The 21,446-nt window shown below is 39.9% G+C and overlaps 1 protein-coding gene across 2 annotated transcripts; it reads right to left on the bottom strand.

Annotated features, from left to right (window-relative positions):
- Nucleotides 1–1,621: 1,621 nt before the first annotated feature.
- LOC117307341 (integrator complex subunit 13-like) lies at nucleotides 1,622–20,493 on the bottom strand. 2 transcript variants are annotated; one of them, XM_033792064.1, is made up of 15 exons: nucleotides 20,163–20,493; nucleotides 16,682–16,945; nucleotides 15,020–15,094; nucleotides 14,103–14,308; nucleotides 13,236–13,322; nucleotides 12,359–12,578; nucleotides 11,388–11,616; nucleotides 10,799–10,842; nucleotides 9,575–9,884; nucleotides 9,230–9,306; nucleotides 7,287–7,444; nucleotides 5,989–6,222; nucleotides 4,337–4,455; nucleotides 3,404–3,548; nucleotides 1,622–2,254 (listed from the first exon to the last, which is right to left on the bottom strand). In XM_033792064.1, exons 2-15 carry the CDS (start codon nucleotides 16,907–16,909, stop codon nucleotides 2,218–2,220), a joined length of 2,169 nt encoding a protein of 722 aa, XP_033647955.1. In that variant the 5' UTR covers nucleotides 16,910–16,945; nucleotides 20,163–20,493; the 3' UTR covers nucleotides 1,622–2,217. The 2 variants fall into 2 exon arrangements, with proteins under 2 accessions (XP_033647955.1, XP_033647956.1); XM_033792065.1 differs by lacking the exon at nucleotides 20,163–20,493 and having other exon boundaries at nucleotides 16,765–16,772.
- Nucleotides 20,494–21,446: the final 953 nt, after the last annotated feature.

Here is a 21,446-nt window from a genome sequence, read left to right as displayed (position 1 = left end):
CTATGAACTAAAATGGCAAGGGATACAAGAAGTTTATTTACATATTCACAGTTTATCAAAAATGTTATAAATCTGACACCCTTCACTAGTATTTTAAGACTTTACATAAACATGTTTGTTATGAGAATTAATAACCGTATTAAGCGCTTTGTATCAATTCGAAAATTAAAAGGCGCTTATTATTATTATTATTTTTAAACTATGTGAGGGTTCATTGCTTATTCTTATTCAACCCAAATAATTCAGACTACAAGTTTGTTGGATGCAGTACCATACCGTTGACCTAAACCAGACAGGTTGACTAACCACATGGTTTAACTACCCATATGGTTCAATGTTTGAACAAAGAGGGGGGCTGTGTATTGGGAGAGTTGTGAGACCTTACAGAAGACATTCTTTGGTTCAATGTGCGCATACAGGGTGCCAGACCGGACTGTACATAGCTTTGTGCTACCTTTGGACTGAAAAATGGTGTCCATCAAATCCTAGAGCAACTTCGAGTTTGCACCATGGTTAACTAAAGGTTGACCATTTGCACTCGAACCCCAGGCTGGTCAATCATTGGTTGACTACATTTTGAACCAGCCCCATGAGCATGGTTTCTTCCGTGGTCCCAATGGCTTGTTCCATGCTTACATGTGTCAAGTGCAAAGGGGAACCAGTGACACTATAGCGAAAGTGAATGGGCTTCCAAACCAGTCTTTTGAGTTTCAATGCTGGTCAGTAGTCGACTAAATGTGCACCCTCGAACTTGCTCCAAGCTTACACTACCTACATGGTTGAACTTACCAAACTATTAACCACGTGGTAAAACTTACCACACAATAGAACAACAGCCACATGATTGAACTTATTATTGAGCATACAATTTCATCTTGCTGGACAACAAAGGTGTGTGATTTACATTCTGATTCAGTGGTTTCTTTTTATACATGATGATGCCAAGGCTAAATTGCAGAGAGGCCCTCAAACAAAAGTTGCAAATTCTAATCATAATCACCAAAAACATGTCTTGAAATATTGATAATCTTCTTGTCCTTTGTATGTGTCTGAAAATCTTAATTGCCACAAGAGGGCAGCAGTCTTCATAGTTCTTTTTACAACGAGTTAAGAATGTTGGCCTGAATTGTTGCATGTGTCTGATGTGCAAATCTTCTTTAGCTGTGGACATTATGTGCAGGCATTCCTCTGCAGTTTGTCAAAAATTAGGAAAGTGCATGGCCAACAAAACATTTAGCTGTATCTTGCAGTTTTCAAGGGCAATCAATAGACCTTTACCACGCTGTCACCATCTTGGTCATGTTCCCTGTTTCCAATAGCAGTAATGAATGCTAACATTCATGGCGCATGGCACCAGACTATTATTCCGCCCAGCCTCAGTTTGGTTACAATGAGCTGGAATGGAGTAAAATCAAGATGACCACACCGTGATAAAGTTCTATAGGAAAGCTGGACATTTTCAAATCCTTGCTTAGTAAAATTACATTACCAGCCAAGACTCCACTCAATTGTTATGCTAAGTAAACAACAGCTAAATGCCAGTCACAAGCAATGTAAATGGCATGACATTTTGGCCAGTTAACAGGCAGTGACATGAGCTTTTCATAGCTGTGTTTTGATTGGTTAGGGTGATGTTGGTGCAATCACCTCGGACCAATCAAAACAAAGATATGGAAAGCTTACTTTTGGTCGTCTGCATGCTGTGTCCACGTGTGTATTATGGATACAAAATACAATAACGTACATGCATGTGCATGTACTTGCATGTAATGTACTTGCATGTAATGTTGGTGTAAAATTTGACTGCCCATCTGTATGTGAAGTGAATGTAGGTGAAAGTTGAAGATACACGACAGCTGGAGGCCAGCCTCTGGCGTTATTCACGAGCCTCGAAGTTTGACCTCAGATGTTCAGGGTAGTGTGAAATAAGCATGCTATTTTCGTGCTTAAGCACAATTTGTGCTTAAGCAGCTCAAGGAAATTGGCCCCTGGTGCTTCTGGTACACAAAGCAAGCACTCTTGTTTCCTCAGGCTTGCAGACTTGAGAGTTTTAAGTTTACTTATGAGGCATCCTTCGTTTCATAACCAGAAGTATAAAATAAAACAATACCCTAAATCTGTCAAGTTGGACATGTTGAGTTAAGTCTCTCCCTGCATAGTCCCTTCACGTTAAATAAAAACCAGTCTTCAGGGTTCAGTCTTCGAGGATGTCCCGTGTCATGATGTCCTCTCCTTCTTCACTTCTCCATTTGTACTGAAATCATTAACGACAAAGTCGACTGTCTGTAAGACGAGCTTGGAAGCTACACGATCTCGGTCGATACATTTTTTTTTTTTTAAACACCCAAGGCCTGTGCACATTTCACTGATTCAATTACAACAAGACAGGACCCAATTTCATGGCTCTGCTCACCATAAGCAAAGAATCGCCGCTTACTGAAGCAGGTAATTCCTTGATTACGCCAAGCCCCGAACCATTTCACAGAACAACTGTCTGTAAAGTCTGAGGAATTCAAATTCAACCGGTAACTTATGCCTTAGTAAGTGAAAGTCATTGTACCAGACATTATTCAAACCTTACTCGCAAATGGTTTAGGCCTCGTCCGGAACAGCGACTTCGGCTACAGATACGGCTAGATCGCACGTATCTGCCAGTGATCTAGCCGCAGCTGTAGCCAAAGCCGCTGTTTCGGACACGGCCTTACTGTCCTGGTGTGAACGGTTCTAAAAAATACTAAATTTTAGGAAGCACTTATCAGAGTTTATGCAGCAAGAGGTATGTTATTCCTTCCCAGTGGACAGTATTTTTGTATTTTAGTCTTTCTTACAGACACAGGACACTATTGGTAATTGTCAAAGACCAGTCTTCTCACTTAGTGTGTCTCAACATATGCATAAAATAACAAACCTGTGAAATTTGAGCTCAATTGGTCGTCGGAGTTGCGAGATAATAATTAGAGCCTTAGAGACTCTGCTAGGGTCGAAACGTCAGGCCATTAACTATTTTTTTGAGATAATAATTAAAGAAAAAACACCCTTGTCACACGAAGTTGTGTGCTTTCAGATGCTTGATTTTGAAATCTGAGGTCTCGAAATCAATTTCGTTGAAACTTACTTCTTTCTCGAAAACTACGTCACTTCAGAGGGAGCCGTTTCTCACAATGTTTTATACCATCAACCTCTGCCCATTACTCCCTACCAAGTGAGGTTTTATGCTGATAATTACTTTGAGTAATTACCAATAGTGTCTGCCCTTAATGTTTTTTCTGTAAATTTTTCTGTTTTTCTGCAATAGTACATATATTTTCTTATGCTCTGTAATTTTAAACGCAATTCAGCCTCTGGCTGCCAAGTTTGAATGTTTTTTAATCAACCAATAAAAATAAAAGCTTCAAGAACTCACCTCTCTTTTTCTTCTTTCATGAGGTTGGGGTAGAGAGCAGCGACCTTGCCTGATGATTCTGACCTCCCAGCGAACTCCGAGTGCCGCTTAGAATGAATGGTGTTGATTCGACCGCTCCATAGCGATAGCAACGACTGTGGCCCGGCTGGATCAATAAAAACAAATTAAAAAGAACAATTAAATCCATGCTCAGTAAAAATATTAATAACAGCCCTGTGCCAACCAACCAAACGTCTAGCGTTGAAAAAAACCTCTGAATTCATAACCAAACATTCATGAAAAAAAATTCTTAAACTGAAAGATGTATTTGTTGCTCATTTGCTTTATCCTTCGGTGTTATGTCTTGAGTGTATTTATGTTTTGTCCGCCCCACACCGCATACATGACCTGAGTTTTTGTGTACGTGCGTGTTTTAATTTTGCTGAATAAAGATTGATTGAACAACAAAAAAACGGCTTAGCTTAAAATAGAAACAAAACACAGGTCCATGTCCTCAGGTGTCCACGTCTAAAGCCCGTGTCATACTTCCTGCAAATGCAAAGCAAATTTTGACATCACAGTGCTGCTGCCGCAGCGAATGTTTCGCAGGAGTTGAGCACAAGTCAACGGTTGAGAATTATTCATTGCGAATTTGTGACGTCCAAATTTGTAACGCCTTTTCATTCGCATTTGCAGCAAGTATGAACCAGAGACTCAGTGAGCAGTTAATTCATTTTTATTTTGAATCGATGTCATGCAAAATGTGTAATAATTTTTTCACTATGTTCTCGTGACCCAGATGGCCGATCGGTCTCAAACTTCTACAGGTTTGTCAGTTTATGTATATGGTGGACTACATGAAGTACTTACACTACCAGAAACTGTTTTGTTAGCAAAAACATTTCTGTAGTGTTCCTTTAAACACATGCAAATATAATTCTTGAGTTCACTGACCTTTTGGTTTCCCGATGAGATCTCCAATATACATCTTCTGTTTCTTGATAGGAGGTTGATCTAAGACGCCTCGGATGTTCTCTTTGTGCATCTCTGTTTTGATGTCTGGACCGCCACTCCTGTAAAATCAGACGATTTGTGTCATAGAACATGTCGTGAACTAGCTTTCAGGGGTGAGGTTGTATTAAAAATGATATTCCTAAAAAATTCAAGACTCAAACGTCGAACTCTTTGTGTAGAGATGAAGCAAGGTGATTCCACAAGATGTTACATCTTAGGACTCTGCCCAGGATTTCTTTATTGTTGGAAAAATGTTTCCCCGGAAACCATTGCGAGACGAATCAATTACATCGTAGATCATATAAATAGACTCAAATCAAAGAAGTACTCAAAATGAATGGCTTCGGATACCATTTTTGCTGGTAAATACCCAATTTTACATTTTGTTTCAAAAGGAGATTGCAAGTGTAATTTAAAAATTTGGAAAATGCGCGGTGGTTGGAAACAGAGGAAATTATTCCAGTGGTAGTAGTGCCGGGCGGGTTTTCCGGCACCGACCACTGTGCGACGAACCCATCAGTAACTACTTTAAAGGTACTGGACACGTTTGGTAATTGTCAAAGACCAGTCTTCTCACTTGGTGTATCTCAACATACGCATAAAATAACAAACCTGTGAAAATTTCAACTCAACTGGTTGTCAAAGTTGTGTGAGAATAATGGAAGAAAAAACACACTTGTGGCACAAGATGTGTGCTTTCAGATGCCTTGGATTCGAGACCACAGCTGAGGTCTCAAATTCAATTCAAATATTTTAGTGAGAAATTACTTCTTTTTTCAAAAACTATGTTACTTCAGAGGGAGCACGATGTTTCTCACGATGTTTCTCACGATGTTTTTATACTATCAACAGCTCTCCATTGCTCGTAAACAAGTAAGTTTTTATGCTACCAATTATTTTGAGTAATTACCAAGAGTGTCCACTGCCTTTCCTTTAACCGGAAGACCTGTATGCTTGCACAACTTTCAAGGAGTGAGATCATAACTGGGGTCAAAAGCCTGGTTCATAGTTACTACGAATGCTTTGTGTAAAACGAACTTGACGAAGTTGTCTGAATTGTTCACTGCGAATTTGTGATGTTTAAATTGGCATAGAATTTGCATTTGGCTTAAGGTGGTAAAATGCAGGGCAGGTAAAGCCATCATGATCCCCAACAGTCATTCTTACATAGAGTAACATGTGAAACGTGAAGCACAGCCTTCCTGCAGGCAGGATATTTGTTCCTTAAGAGTACGAGAGTTGACCCACATGTACATATGGAATAGGCTTCAATAGACCTTTATCATGGTGCAGCCATCTTGAATTTTTCCCATTGATATCAATGTAATCAAACAGAGGCAGATAGAACAAAATAGTCTGGTTCCTGTTTTCAAAATGATTATATTAGCATTCATTAGTGTTATTTGATACAAGGAACATGACCAAGATGGAGACAGCATGATAAAGGTCAATAGATCTTGTTGGTTTTTCTAACGGCAAAAAGAAATATGAAATCAGACTTGAGTAGGAAGAATATCATGCCTGCAAAAATGCTAAGAACTACAACTGTCTACAACCGTTGAAATAAATAAAAAAAACGTTTCTCCAACTACCTATCGTTTTCCGGCCACAAAGGTTGCGTTTCCATAGCGTCAGGGTCGCTCTTTTCCACCTTGACAGTAACCCGCTCTGCTGCCCTCTTTGTTGAGGTCTTTCCAGCTTCGTCACCGGGTGGTTTACGGCAATCCAGAATGCACTGTAAGACTTTCTCGTGGGCTGGTGACGTGGCACTGTGCGCTCGGACAAGCGTCTCTAGCTCAGACCACATCTGTCTGTACTGCTCCTCTCTGTAGACAAATATATTTTTTTTAAACATCAACCTTTCTTTTATTTATGTGTGTACGTGTGTTTAGAAATAGATTACGCGCTGTTACTATTAAGCTATGAATTGTGTTCCGCGTAATAAAATTGGCGTGCCCGACACTGGTTTTTATCAACCGTTTAAACAAACCCAACGTGACGAGCTCTCCACCAATAGGAATGGCGAAACTGTCTGGGGTATTTACAGTGTATGAATAATAAATAACACTAGGTATTTGTTTTGCATGCGCCAAATCAATCTAAACAGATGTTCAAGGCATCTTCAACATGATATTGCACAGATGGTATTCTTATTTAACTGAAATTATACAACAAGACCGTCTTACTTGTTCATTCATTAGTTTATAATAATTAATTATAATAATTTGGGGGGGCTAATCATCCTTACTCGCAGCTAAGAGCTGAATTGCGAAGGACGCGGCTACAACGTGTTCGAGAAGCAGGCATGCAAGGCACCTTTGGCTGCCAGCCACATCAACCCATTATGACCACGGAGCACAGCCAAGATCGAAAGTGTTTGATTTTTCCCGAGGGAGGAAAACCGGATGTTCTGGAAAACCCTCGTGGCACAGCAGAGAACCAACGCACAACTCAACTCACATATGGCCCCGTCCGTGAATCAAACCGGGGTCACCTTGGTGAGAGGCGAGCGCTTAACGCACACGCCAACCATGCCACCATTACTGGCCCGACACTAAAACTACCTGGCCTCAAGCCTGCGGTTAAGTGTAAAACTCAAGCCCTTAGTGACACTTGTGTCCCTGAGCAAGGCACTTTGTTACAATTGCTTCTCTCCACCCAAGGGTAAATTGGTACCTGTGAGGGAAGAGATGGTTCTTGTGATTGATTGAGCCTAGTAGCGGTCCCCAGGGAGCTGAGATGGTTTTAAAGGAATGAATTAATGGCACAGTGACCAGGAGTAACACTGTGGGGAGCGCTTTGAGACACCTTTCGGGTGTAAAAAGCGCTATATTAGAACTGGTTTTTATCATTGATACTAATATTCTTGAAGAAGCCAAAACTGACTCACCTCTTCGGACCTTTGCCCCTTGACCCCATAGTAGGCACTGGAAGTGGTTCATTCCTGGTTTCCATGCCAACCACGTGATAGACAGCTTTCTTACACTCTAATACCTCATCGTCTGTCAAGACCGATTTAGTGATGAGGGTAGGCAAGGGATCTAAATGCTAGTAAATATAGGAAAGATGCAACCATTACTTCAATTCAATGTGACGTTTATTCCATACTCATTTTGGAAAATAGTTGAGAATTTAACAGTACATAGAAAGGTAACAAAATCAAAAGCACATAAAATATGAGCATACCAAATTTATATGTTGTTAAAGCCATTGGACCCTTTCGGTAAACAGTATTGTCCAAGGCCCACACTTCGTGTATCACAACTTATATATCAAATAACAAACCTGAAAATTTAGGCTCAATCGGTCATCGGAGTCGGGAGTAAATAACGGGAAAACCCACCCTTGTATCCGCACGTTTCGCCATGCCATGACATGTGTTTAAAATAAATCCGTAGTTCTCGCTGTCGAGAATTGATATTGTTTTACTGTTTTCTCAAAAATTAAAGCATTTCATGGAATAATATTTCAAGAGAAGTCTTTCACCACTACCTTCTATAAACCCTATAAGTTATTTGTAAATCTGTTAACTTTTTTTTTTTTTTTTTCCGAAAGTGTCCAATGGCTTTAAAGAAAATAATAAATAAATAACCAGGAAGTAACTATGTACAAGAGGGAGCTATTGGTGTTACATGATGTGACAACAATTTAAGAAACATTTTTCACTTTGAAGTATTATGTTTGTTGTTACAGTTCTCTAAGAACAAACTCTATCTGGCAAGTAGATACAAACATGGTGTTACCGCAAACCAAATATATATTGATACCTCACCATGCATTGCCTCAAATCCTATATTTAAGTATTATGTGGTTACGTAAAAAGATTTAAATTTTTATGCACCCAAAATTTAATCTGAGAGGCGTCACTGGAGTAACAGTTCTCAGATTGTGTATTCCCATTGCAGATTATTCTTCCTGTGTGGACATAACTGCTCAAGATTTTCAGCAATGTCTCACAAATGCTATCCCCTTTACTTGTGGTCAAGTGGTTCGAATGCAGGACTTGCAATCATAGGGTTAGGTTAGAATCCTACCAAGCTAATCACAAACTTCACAATGACTTGAATAAGTACTGTCGTCTAGTTATGGACCGTTCCGGCTTTCCACTAAGCTCAACCCACCGCGCACGTGAGCAAGACACGTGTACGAACACTCCCAATGACATTCTGCACGATTCTGCCGCGCGTGCCAAATATACGCATGACCGAGTTTGTCCGACCACAATCATTGCTGTGATTGGTCAAATGGGTGAACGCGCACAGTTTGATTGATAGGCCGGATCGGTTCATTGATCCGCAATTTCAAACAAACAAAATGGAATTTTCATAGGCTATTTATGGTATACGTATCAACTACTATATAGGATTGCAACAAAAAGTGGGTTCCAAATATCAAAGGTATATATTCCCTTTATCTACTAATTTTAAAATTCAGTTTCATTTTACCCATACACACTGATGTGTGTTAGCACAGTATACTCAGTACTTTCTCCCGAGTTCTGTAATTAAATTCACAGACAAATTACTCAGGTGGAATTCAAACCCACCCTTTGCCATTCTAGACCAGTGTCTTACCAACTAGATTGCCCGTAAGCTAGGGGGCAGTTCGAACCCAATGTTTAAGCAGCGAGTACTGCTACAATTAAAAAAAATGTTAAATTTACATTGGGGGATGAAGAATATCTTTTTTTGGTTTTACCCATATACAACGATGTGTAGATGGGTAAAACCAAAATAAATATTCTTTATCCCCCAATGCAAATTTAACATCTATTACTATTTACATTTTAATTTTGGTAAAAATATAGAGAGCTTCCTTCAATGTGTTGCTTACCGATGGCATGTTAAAGATGATAGTGTTACTGATCACCATTGGCCAAAGTCTCGTCATCCGCTCCAGCTGGGACTTGGCTGTGGGCAAAAGTCAATCCCAAAAGCAATGATTAAAGGATTTGGGTACTTTTTGTGACACAAAACACTTTGTCCACAGATTTACATAAAGCTTACACAGTTTGAAGATAATGATAGTACATGGCTTCCCTTAAAATATTACTTGCTGAGGTGCTGTAGTTTTTGAGAAATGAGCAAAGCAATATCCCCGGAGCAGGGAAAATAGAATGGTCCGGGGATCGCTGAGGGATTATTATTATTATTATTATTAAGAAGTTTTCATACTGACCTCTTTCAATCGGAGCTTCTTCTTCCGTTTCTGGTGTTGGTTGGCACGGCGCCAACCGATTCTCCCTCATAAACTCCCCGAAATCTGTAATCCGATAATCCGTCACCCGGCCGCCGCACCCCTCGCTGATGGACGGTGGGTCTTCGAGGCTGGACCTAGAGGTCGCTAAGCAGTGGAGGAAGATCTCCCCTCCGTGGCTGGCCAACATGTGGGAGATGACCTTGCTGCCAACCTTACGGGGTTGCTCTAACATCACCTGACGTCCGTTCAGGAGGAAGTTGGTCAGGCAGACAGAGTGTCGGCTGTTAACCTAAAGCATTATGTACAGGCATTTTAGATGTAGACCTTTTTTGCAAATACCCATGGCACACGCGCTAACTGTTGAATGAAGTGCATGCTAGTCTAGCTAGCGATCAAACTTGATCGCTAGCTAGACCAGGAAGTTTGTCAAGCAGATAGACTGCCGGCTGTTGACCTATTGTAAAAGGCATTATAGCCATTATGTACAGGCATTATAGATTTTTCACAAATACTCCTTGCCCAAGCACACACTGTTGAAGTTATGAGGGGAAGTTAAGCAGGGAAGTTATGCAGGGAAATTTGCAAAGAAGTTACAAAGGGAAGCTCTCAAACAAATATACACAGGGAAGTAACCAAAAGGAAGCTACCATGGAAAGTATTAAAGTATCAAAGAAAGTTATCTAGGGATTTACCACCGAAACATTTAAGGTAGGATTTGAAACTTTGCATGGTGGAAATACGATATGGAAAGGTTTGCAGTAACACCATGTAATGACTATCTCTTAATGAGTTTGGGTGGTTCTGAAAAGAACCAATGGTTTCAACTCGAATTTTAATCAGTATGCTCTGATCGTCTTCTGGAGAAAAAGGAATTTAACAAGTGAAATATCAAAGGGACATCACCCAAGGAAGTTGGAAAACCTCGGAATACCACAGGAAGTTATTTTAAAAAAAATTATACCCAAGTTTATCCATAGAGATTCAGAAGGAAATATCAGTGAAGTTTAACACAAGGAAAATACCAAAAGGAGTTTATCTACAGCACATTGCTCAAATAATTTAACCCAAAATCTTAACCACAGAAAATTTCCAGTAAACTGTAACAAAATCTATTTACTAAGAACAGGTTTTTCTTCTCTCTCTTTCACATGAGAAGAAAACCTCTTTGTTCTTCTGTTCAAAACAAAACCAAATTGAACATACCCCAACAGGTGAAACTCTGTAAGCTCCTCCGCAATGAAGCAATTCTGGAACACAGAAAAATCAAACAAAGAATCAACGTGATTTGCGTATTCAAGAAGAAGGGGTGCTAAGAAGGTCGCCCTCGTTTAGTGTAGAATTTAAAAATCAAGGAACCGAAAGATAGTACGAAAGATCAACGCAAGCAAAGGTGTGCAACTTCTGAGTTCTGTATACCACAGCATGAACATTACCAGTACAAGCATGTCGAAGTTCACATCCGGGTGTCAGTGATCATGGCTGTGGGGGACAGCCAACGGAACAGGGTGTTATTTATTGGAAATGCCCCAGCTTGAGAGTGCAGTACACTTACACTCGTTTCAGACAGGTGCACCAGAAGCAATGAGGAGCGACTCTAGTCGATCTGAACGACTGCAACAATTGATCCTTCCACTTTTAGCACGTCCAGTCACTCCTTACTGTTATAGACTTTAATATAATTCAGAAATTTGTCCAAGACGCCTCTGGAGCGCCTGTCTAGAACGGCTAATTGCTCGGCCACAACACATGAAATAAAACAAATAAAAATGAAACTCAGGAAAAAAAGCCTCACCTACTGAGCTGGAGCGCGGTTGACACCACTTCAACAAGATATTGTTACTCTCTGGTGACTTTGTTACTGTGGCAACAGGCCCTTTGGTTGAGATCACCATGGTGTTTGAAGGCTCTGGCTCCGGCTGATTGGTCATGACGGATTCCAGTTTGCGTAAGTCAAAATGCGCTTCCTTAAGGTGGAGTAGCTCCACGTCATAATTGGCCGAACTCATAGCATTTTGCTCCTCCTGGAATCAGAATTTTTAGAAATAATAATAACACACAGCTATCATTTTATTTTATCTCATCTGTTTTATGTGGTTGTGAAGCCAAGGACTGGCAGAAAAGCAAAGTTAAAGGAACATTACAGGATTGGTTTTTGCTAACAAAACAGTTGCTGGCATTGTAAGCACTTTATGTAATCCACCATATCCATGAACCGACAAACCTGTAGAAGTTTGAGAACGATTGGTCACAAGAAAAAAAAAGGCATCAGTTAAAAATAAAATGCATAAAATGCTCTCTGAGCGATAAACTCAAAAACGGGAAATTGGTTTTATTTGCTTCTCATCAAATATGACATTTCAGACAGAAATATTTCAATGGATGTTTTCTACTATCATCATTAGACCGTGCAAATCTTTGGACATTGTGTTTTGTGTCCTACAAAGAGTACCCAATTGAGATAGGCAAGGACATGTGGAGTGTCATGGCCTAGCGGTTAAAAGCACCAAACTCAAGCTCTGGCGTTTGATTAGCAGAGTTTGAGTGCAATCGACTCCCTGTTGTGACACTTGTATCCTTAAGCAAGACAATAAACCATGATTACTTTATAAAAGTTGGGGAGGTGTAGTGCTTTCTGCTTTACAAACCAGGCTTCTGATGGATGATACCCAAGCCTACATCTGTATGGACTGTAAAAGGGCTAAGTGTGTTTCAAACCCAAGAGTAGGCGGCAATGGCCCCCAGCATTTTATGTGACAACTTTACCTTCATTGGAATGCCGGTTACTGTGGTAATAGCCAAGTCGTAGTGTTTCTGTACCAGCTGGGAGAGTTTATTAGCGAGGTGCCGTCCAGCTTTGGCAGAGTGTATCTCAGCAGTGAGGTGCGATGATAGCACTGTGGGGGGTCTGTCCTTGACTGCTCCTTCTTTATTCGTGGGGAGGACGTTTATGAGAGTCAGTTGACAGTTGGTGATAGGTATGAGGCTGCGGGAGGATGAAAACAGTTCATAGAGTTAACAAATAGTACTTAGGCCAAATAACAAAAAATACCAGTTGGATTTTTCAAAAAAGAAGAGGATGAGGGCCTTTCTATTTACTATTTACATTTTTTTTTTCAAGATGGCTGCTAAGTATTTCAAATCAAACAGGCCACCAATTCTTCAGTTTGAATCAACCGCAAACTTATTTATACCTATTAGCTGCATGAGGACCTGTGTTAACACTAACACTAACAGGGTCGGATAACACTAAAAAGATTTGCTGGTAGGCATTCACTAATATTGTTTTATGAAACAGATGGTTACAAGTGTTCGAGAGCAACAAGTTAGATTCGGGAAAAGCTCCTAGGCCAGTCCTTTTGAAAAGATGGATTTTTTTTGTATACAAAAATCGAAAAATAGTAAATAGTAAAAAAAAGGATGCGGCCCCAAAATCGTAAACAAAGCGAATTCGTCCCCCTGTGTACCTGGTTTGACTATCTGTAAATGTATATTGAACTACAGCACCTTGAGGTAAAACGGTGATGAAACAATCGAAACGCACAGATTTGTATGGGCAGCGCACACAGGATTGGCAAATGAACAACCTCCTTGAGGGCGCCCTACTGAAATTATGTCATGTTCATAAGGTCTATAAACTTACTTTTCATTATCTCCTGACAGCAGCAATTTATTCTGTTGTGCAATAGTATCCCGAACACACTCTATCAACATATCACCGTGAGATTCACTGTAAAGAACAAATGCAAAACATACATGGATACAGCAGTAGGTTACCAACCAAAGCAGAATGTGGAGTAGCTTACAAGTGATTGGTTCCCTTGCTCCCCTTTTCCGCCTGGTCATGGCACCAACACTTCCCGAAAAATCAATTTGTTTATCTCTAGCTGTGCTCCGTGCTCATATTGTCACCATTTTCATGAAAACAACACATCTCAAAGGCACTGGACACCTTTGGTTATTGTCAAAGACCACTCTTCTCACTTGGTCATGTTGGTGTATCTCAACATACGCATAAAATAACAAACCTGAGAAAATTTAAACTCAATTGGACGTCGAAATTTCGAGAGAATAATGGAAGAAAAAACACCCTTGTTTCATAAAGTTGTGTGCTTTCAGATGCTTGATTTCGGGACCTCAGCTGAGGTCTCAAATTCCATTCAAATATTTAAGTGAAAAATTACTCCTTTTTTCTCAAAAACTGTTACTTCAGAGGGGGCCCTTTCTCACGATGTATACTATCAACAGCTCTCCATTGCTCGTTACCAAGTAAGTTTTTGTGCGAACAATTATTTTGAGTAGTTATCAATAGTGTCCAGTGCCTTTAAAATTACAAATTATTCATTACTACAGGACGGGGCCGGTTTTGAACCCGCCATTTAAGAACTTGTTACTACCCTTTTATTCCCTTATTTTAAAACTGTGTAAGTTTAATGTAGATCGTGGACATTGTGTTTTGTGGCATACAAAAACTACCAAGACCCTTTAAGGACACGACCGGGACAATTACCTTTTAACCGAGGTGATACAGATGATGTGACCTCTGTTGAGTACCTTTTCGCCTCCTTCCTCTTCGTTCAGCGCCACTTGAGTCTGCAGCTGCAGGTCAGTTCCTGCAGTCATCACCTCCACAGCAGACGATAGACCGTTGAGGATGCTGGCATCGTTGTTCTTAGGGCCACGGAGGGGAGGTAAACCTGCTAGGGACACCATCAGCTACGGGAGATCATCATCATAAGACGTCGTCAGCAATTTCACAAACAGCAAACTCATTACAAAAATCATACTTTTTGGCAAATCTGTGTTCTTACACTTGTCAGACATCAATTGACAACTAAAGGCAGTGGACACTATTGGTAATTCCTTAAAATAGTTATTATCATAAAACCTTTCTTGATTACGAGTAATGGGGAGAGGTTGATAGTATAAAACATTGTGAGAAACAGCTCCCTCTGAAGTGACTTAATTTTCGAGAAAGAAGTAATTTTCCACAAACTTGATTTCGAAACCTCAAGTTTAGAATTTGAAGGTCTCGAAATCAAGCATCTAAAAGCACACAAATTCCTGTGACAAGGGTGTTTTTTTCTTTCATAGTTATCTCGCAACTCCGACGACCAATCAAGCTCAAATTTTCACTGGTTTGTTATTTTATGCATATGTTGATATACACCAAGTGAGAAGACTGGCCTGTAACAATTACCAATAGTGTCCAGTGTCTTTAAACTTACACAGTTCAAAGATAATGATAGTTGAAAGCTTCCCTTCAAATATTACTTACTGAGGTGCTGTAGTTTTAGAGAAATAAGTGAAGCAAGTCACAAAATAGTTTTCGTCGCATCTTGCTTTTAAACTGTAAAAGCAGAGCCATAATAATGGGCCTAGAGTTTGAGTTTGGTGCTCTTATAATCACATCCCAAACAGACTTACCTGAGAAATATTCTGGTCCTCTTGGTTCCATGTATTGAGAGGCCTTGCCTGTGTGTCACTCGCCAAAACACTGATCTGAAACATTAAATTACAACAAAACTTCTTTGAACCCTCCTACTCTTGTAACGCCCTCCAGTAATAACATAAAATTTATAAGGCGTACAGTATCTGAAATAGTACCATTCAAAGGCGCCGTTGTCTGAAACATCAAAATACAACAAAATGTCTTTAAACCCCTCCTACTTGTAACATTTTCCAGCGAGTTGACCGACCATCGCAAAGTAACATGAATTGTGTACAGTGACAAAATGATGCTAAGAAACTGAACTGTGTCAAATGTAATATTAAGGGCTAACATTATTAATTTTGAATACACCGATGTTTATACTCAGTCTCCAATAAAAACATTACCAAGCAAGACACCATTTTTTAGTTACTACCACAGTCTGAAAACCAACTTTCTTTGTTTGTGCCGGATACTGAAGGATTGGGCAAATCGGTCAAATCAGAAATACAAGCCGGGTACACCTGACCCCTAAACCGGGTAGTGGATGCACAGGGAAAACAACAAATTAATTTCATGCAAAAGAACGCAAGTTAGATGCCCTGCGGGGAGCTCGGAACATGCCGTGTACAATGTAATGTTATGCTGAGTATTACGTTTATCATCCTTATGGTGATAAAAGGAAGTGTTAGCACTGTATTCTAAGTACTTTCCAGAGTTCTGTGGGGAAAAAAATCGCAGGCATATTATTTGCGTGGGATTCAAACCCATGACCTTTGCCTTTCTAGAGTCAGTGTCATACCAACTAGACCACTGAGATTGTTCGGTAGCTATTGGTGTAAGGGTAAAAACCAAAATTAAAAGTCACCTGGAAATATAATTTTTTTTCTTTCAAACATAAGAGTATGTGCTTACGAACAATAAACATTTTTTTTTAGTAATTGTTTGTCACGATTTATATGTTTAAAAAATATATAAAGTTGTTTGGAGGGGCTCACTCCGCCTACCCCTTTTGTGACGTCAATCGAGGCAGACTTTGCCTGCAATGCGTATAGTAAACACACGTGCAAAATACATGTACGTCCAAGTCGTGAGTTGGTACACTGTTTACTCTACGCATTACAGGCAAAGTCTGCCTCGATTGACGTCACGAACAGCGCCCTCTCGGGTCGGGGTCTACTCTTAAATTTAACCTTAGTTAACTGTTTATTCACATTCCACTCATCAAAACACATATATTAGTGACAAAAGCTTTATTTTGAAAAAATACCACTTCCAGGTGACTTTAATATTCTCCATCCCCAATGCAAATTCAACAAGTATATCATTGCAATACCCGCTGCTACAACTTAGGATCTGAACTGCAGCTAGCTACCGGGCAATCTCGGTGGTCCCGTTAAGGCGGATGGTGTCTGGGAAGAAGTAGCCTTTCAGAAAGTTTGTGCGGGTTGATGGAACAAGGAGGTTCATATAAGTACTGAGTATACAGTGCTAACAAACATCAGCGTATCCCAGATGCAAATTTAACATCTATAAAGAAGTTCATATTGTTTCCTCTGGTAGAAAACATCTATTAGAAATCTTTTTGAAAATTAATATTTGTTAGATACCCCTTATTTTGGCATATAAAAATCTGTTAGAAACCCTTGTGCTCTTACCAACTTTCCCTTCGGGAAGATGTCAAATACAACCCTGCAGTACTCCAGAACGGACTCGATGCTACATGTCCACAACGACTTACAGAATGGCGCCAAGGGTATGAAACCTGTAGATCGAGTCTTACTCAGAGCAACAACGTCAAATTCAACTGGGTGTTCACATGACTCTGCAAAAAATGGCCCATGGTCCAGGACGTAGACGGTTTTGTGAGAAGCAGGGAAGGACATAGTTAATTGTGTCAAAATCTTCAGAAGTTGAAATAACTGTTGAAAAAAAAAAATGGAATTATTAGTACGATTATAGAATGCAAGGCCATTTCAAGGGTAAAAGTAAGAACAGGCCTGTACATGTATGTTTCATTTTTGAAAGGGCAAGGGAATTAAGGCATTTTCTCCTTGGTAAAGGGTACTCTATGAGGAAATTGTTATGAGGAAATTGCAAGTTTCAACTGGGGGATTTCAAGGGCACCAAGGCAATGACCAAGGGGCACAGAGGCAATCGCGGTGTTGCCTCTCTTAAGTATAAGGCTTGTGAGAAGATTCAAATAATAAACCACAAGAGAAACTGATAATTTGAAAAATATTAATGGGTTTAAAGGAAATATTTATCAGAGGGGATGGGGACTTGAATCTGCTTTCCGTAATCATGGAGATTGTCAAATTTGTTCATAATAACATGGAAAGATTGGTTCATTTTCATGGAACTTTCTATGGAATTAGGGGAGTTGGCAGAGCTCTCTGTTATCACTTAAACTTAAATGTAAAGTGTAACTCGTCCTGTTAAGTGTTATCATGAAAAATAAAGCAGAGTTTGAAAGGTAGACAGATTATGAAAAAAAAACAAGGTATTGGAAGTTGACAAACTAGTTCCCGAGGTGGAGGAGCTCAATCTCAAATCGTGCACTTTATCTGCAGATGTCTGTGCAAATCCCAACAGTACGCTTTAATACAAGCATTAACACCCTCCTACTCAGATACGTCATTCAAAACCTAATGTTTACATCCTGTTTGTACACACATGGCAGTACCATTTTAGCAGTGTTGATGATAAGCTGTACTACCACTCAAACCATTCAGGTAGTGTTTATGACATACATTTTGTAGTGTATGGTAACCTCGTAGCCGGGGCAGATCGATCAACCACACACCGCCTGGTATCACTCAATTCAAAGTCATAGAGTGGGATCCTTGATGCACCACTTACAAAAATCCTCATAGGATTCTGTACCAGCTGCACCACCTTTCAAACCATTTTGGGAATCAACTGTGTGCTGAACCATTCAAAACCATTCACTTGCAGCCCTGATACTTCACGACGGCAACGACGGCAATTGCCGTCGTTGCCCCTACCGATTGCCGCAATGCCCTTCAAAAACTCAATTTTTCACGGCAATGATTGCCGTGCCCTTTTCTCATCATTGCCGCCGTGCCCTTCCTCCCGAAAACAAATTATATTCAACGTTGTCAAAGTTCAAAAATAAGCCTAAAAGTCCTGATGTCTGTGTAAATTTCACGCAACGAAATAGACCCCAATTTCACGCACGTGAGGCATAACAGCAGATTTCAGGCCCGTTAGTCGTTGTTCTTTGCGTGCGACAAAAAAATACTCGAAACATCGAACGCTAGAGGGCGTTTCGGAACAGAGCGATAGCGTGAGACTAAACGCCCTCTAGTGGTAAAATTACGCGAACCAACGTTAAACGCCTTGAGAAAAAGACTCGACGTGTCTTTGCATGCTGGGATAGTGGTTTTCCCCATGCTTGGTACATATGATGTACCATCATGTACAGCATAGTCGTCGCGCACCGCATGCATTTATTCTGTCAACATCGTGTCAAAATGGAGCAGTTACGTGGGAATTTTAGCGTCTCTACGAAAAACTACACAACGTGCATGACCAATAGTAGGATTACGTAGGAACAAACATTATTTATTGTGTATTGTAAGTAGTTGTTCTTTATTTTGTTGAATTAGATGGATTAGATGAATGCTTTCTTTTTTCATTGGGTAAAATGGAAAAATTGGAAGAACTATTTTTTACAGGCAACTCGGAGGTTTTTTTTCAAACTGCCGTCGTGCCCTTCGCAACTTTTTATGATTGCCGTGATGCCCTTCCAAATTTTTGAAAATTGCCTTGGTGCCCTAAATTTTTACAAAAAGTCAAGGCAAAACTGCCGTGCCCCTTAAAAGCCGAAGTATCAGGGCTGCACTTGAATGGTTTCAAATGGTGTATCAACTTATTTCAACAAGGCACCGATTGTAGGGAGGTTTTAATGCACAACAAACAAACTCATTTTGGACATTGGTTCTGATTTTTTGAGATGAAAATTTCACTCTTCTTGAGAAATTTACCCGACATGATCGTACGAAACTTCATTGGAATTTGGAGCCATGTATGCAACAAAACAAATTAAGCTAAACTGGGGATGGTTGTGCCTGAAATGTGCATGTGCATACTGTTTTTAGCCGCTCTATAGATATCTTGCTTTCTTTCCCTTTTTGAAATAATCCTGGGAGGGGCGTTATAACAATTATATGGAGTTCGAGCTTTCTTTCCCTTTTTGAAAAAATCCTTTGTGAGTGAATGTGACACTTCACTACGTATGAAGCTTTATCTTCCAGTACGCGCTAATCCACCATATAGATGCTCGAACTGGAGGGTGGTATAAAAAGCTTGGATAACTTTCCGTATGGCGCCACCACCTTTTCACTCATTTTTACAAAAAGGGATATCTCAATGTGGTAAATTAGATACTATATTATTTCATATCGAATGAAAAAGTGGTGGCGCCATACGGAAACTTTTCCAAAAGCTTAAACCTACTCCCAGTTTTTAAATTGCACTCTGCATATAAATTGCATCAGGCTCCGCATACTGACAGTGCAAAAATTACAGGATAACTTTGTGCATGCATGCTGTTTGTCACAAAATAACGTTCTGCTATATATGTTTTTGGATAACTTTCCGTATGGTGCCACCACTTTTTCACTCATTTTTACAAAAAGGGATATCTCATTGAGGTAAATTAGATACTATTTACTATATTATTTCATATTGAATGAGAAAGTGGTGGCGCCATACGGAAACTTTTCCATTGTTTGAGCATAAGTGACCTACTACTAGTACAACAAGAAACTTTATTCTCAGCATGATGAAGCCTGCAAAATACAGACCGTGCATGGCCATGACGTGAGTAAACTGCAGAGCATCTATATCTGTCACAGGTGGAACTTGCACAGTCTTGCGGTAAACGGGAATCAAAGCTGTTTTGGATTTCGAAAACATATGACTTTTTATGAAATCTGAGGGGCAAATTTATCCCTTTTGGCGCCATACCCAGGCCATAGTGCCATACGGAGGGTTATCCGAATATTTATTTACAATCCTGACATGGACACTGACAGCATACTGTAACTGTGTACTCTCCTCATCTGTCATAAACCACAGGACATGCAAAACAGAAGGAGGAGGGATACTTACGGTTCGTAAACTGTCGGCTGACTGACTGCATAGATTGAGAATGGGATACACAATTCACTCCCACATCACACTGACCATGCTGACTGTATGTACATGTAGTACGTACGTGTAGCAGAGTCGGTCAACTCTCTCCTCAACAAATGACGGTAGTAGATTAGTTAAGAACCTCCTTCCTTCAGTCGTTTCACAACCAGAAACTCTAGTTGTTGGTGTCTTCACATACAACGACGCACCCGAAGGAACCTCCGAGGTCTATTCTTAAAATTCACAAGGAAAAAACAGAATATAATCCCGTGAAAGCTGCCACATTATTCACAGAAAATGTACACAAACGAAAACGAGAGCACTGAACGCAAGTTACAAGGGCGCCACCAAGTGTGTAGCTAGAGTCGAATTAAAATGCCGCCCTCTTGTGTCTTCTAAAACCCGGACATTATTGCCCTTCTTGAGACTTTATTACAAAATTAAATGTTTTGGGGCTAATAGTACGTTTTACACATATTAAAGCACCATGCTCACTTTGATTGGTTTGGAGTATTTAACCCATACACCTCAATTTTATCAAGTTGTCAAACAAAAACAGCAGCTCCATCTTAGGGTAAAAAATGCCCTCTTTGATTTGCGGCCCAAAATTCAAATTATACATGTACAGTAACGCTCGTCTGTTACTGCTTCTAACTGCATTCTGTAATGCTTTACTGTAATTCATCCCAATGTGTGACCATCTCCGAACTAGTGGCTACAGCCATGACTAGTATTCTGAGCCGTCATGTGTTCAGTTTGGACCTAGCTCCTTTGTAAAGAAACCCTGATTTAACGGTCATAGTGGCACCGGTGGCCACATACGACCTAAACTTACTGGTGGCTGGAAGGAAAAAGTAGTCTGGCACCAGAAAAATAAAAGAGACCGTCTACGAAATAAACCAGGCACAATCTTCAAATTTAAGAATCACCAAGTTTATTTACTCCCCATGGTTTCTTACAATTAATTGATATTTATCTCATAACATACACAAATACTCTCACAAGTAACCAAAAGTATCATTCTGTAATGAAACTCAACACAGAGACTTCTGATAACATTGTAATTTTCTTCAATTTTATAAGACAGCATAATTAACAAGATCTTATTATTCTGAGACGGCTGGAAATACTGATGAAAATCTTTTCCTTAAAACAGAAGCAAAATGATTAAAAAACATAATGTTAATTACAGGGGTAGATCCAGAGTGGAAATGTTAATAGATCAAGGCAGCCAGACGTATAGTATTTTATCAAGTCCTC

This window comes from Asterias rubens, chromosome 2 (genome assembly GCF_902459465.1).
Source record: "Asterias rubens chromosome 2, eAstRub1.3, whole genome shotgun sequence".
Classification (NCBI taxonomy): domain Eukaryota; kingdom Metazoa; phylum Echinodermata; class Asteroidea; order Forcipulatida; family Asteriidae; genus Asterias; species Asterias rubens.
This window is presented reverse-complemented; position numbering and strand designations above follow the sequence as displayed.

What these genes read in the sequence shown, in the direction of transcription:
- LOC117307341 (XM_033792064.1), bottom strand. Translation starts at nt 16,909, where the DNA reads ATGTCCTTCCCTGCTTCTCACAAAACCGTCTACGTCCTGGACCATGGG. An exon ending in CTGTCAGGAGATAATGAAAA is followed by an intron (nt 12,579 to 13,235) that starts GTAAGTTTATAG and finishes ATCCTCCCGCAG; the next exon opens with CCTCATACCTATCACCAACT. An exon ending in TCTCATCGGGAAACCAAAAG is followed by an intron (nt 3,549 to 4,336) that starts GTCAGTGAACTC and finishes TTATTGATCCAG; the next exon opens with CCGGGCCACAGTCGTTGCTA.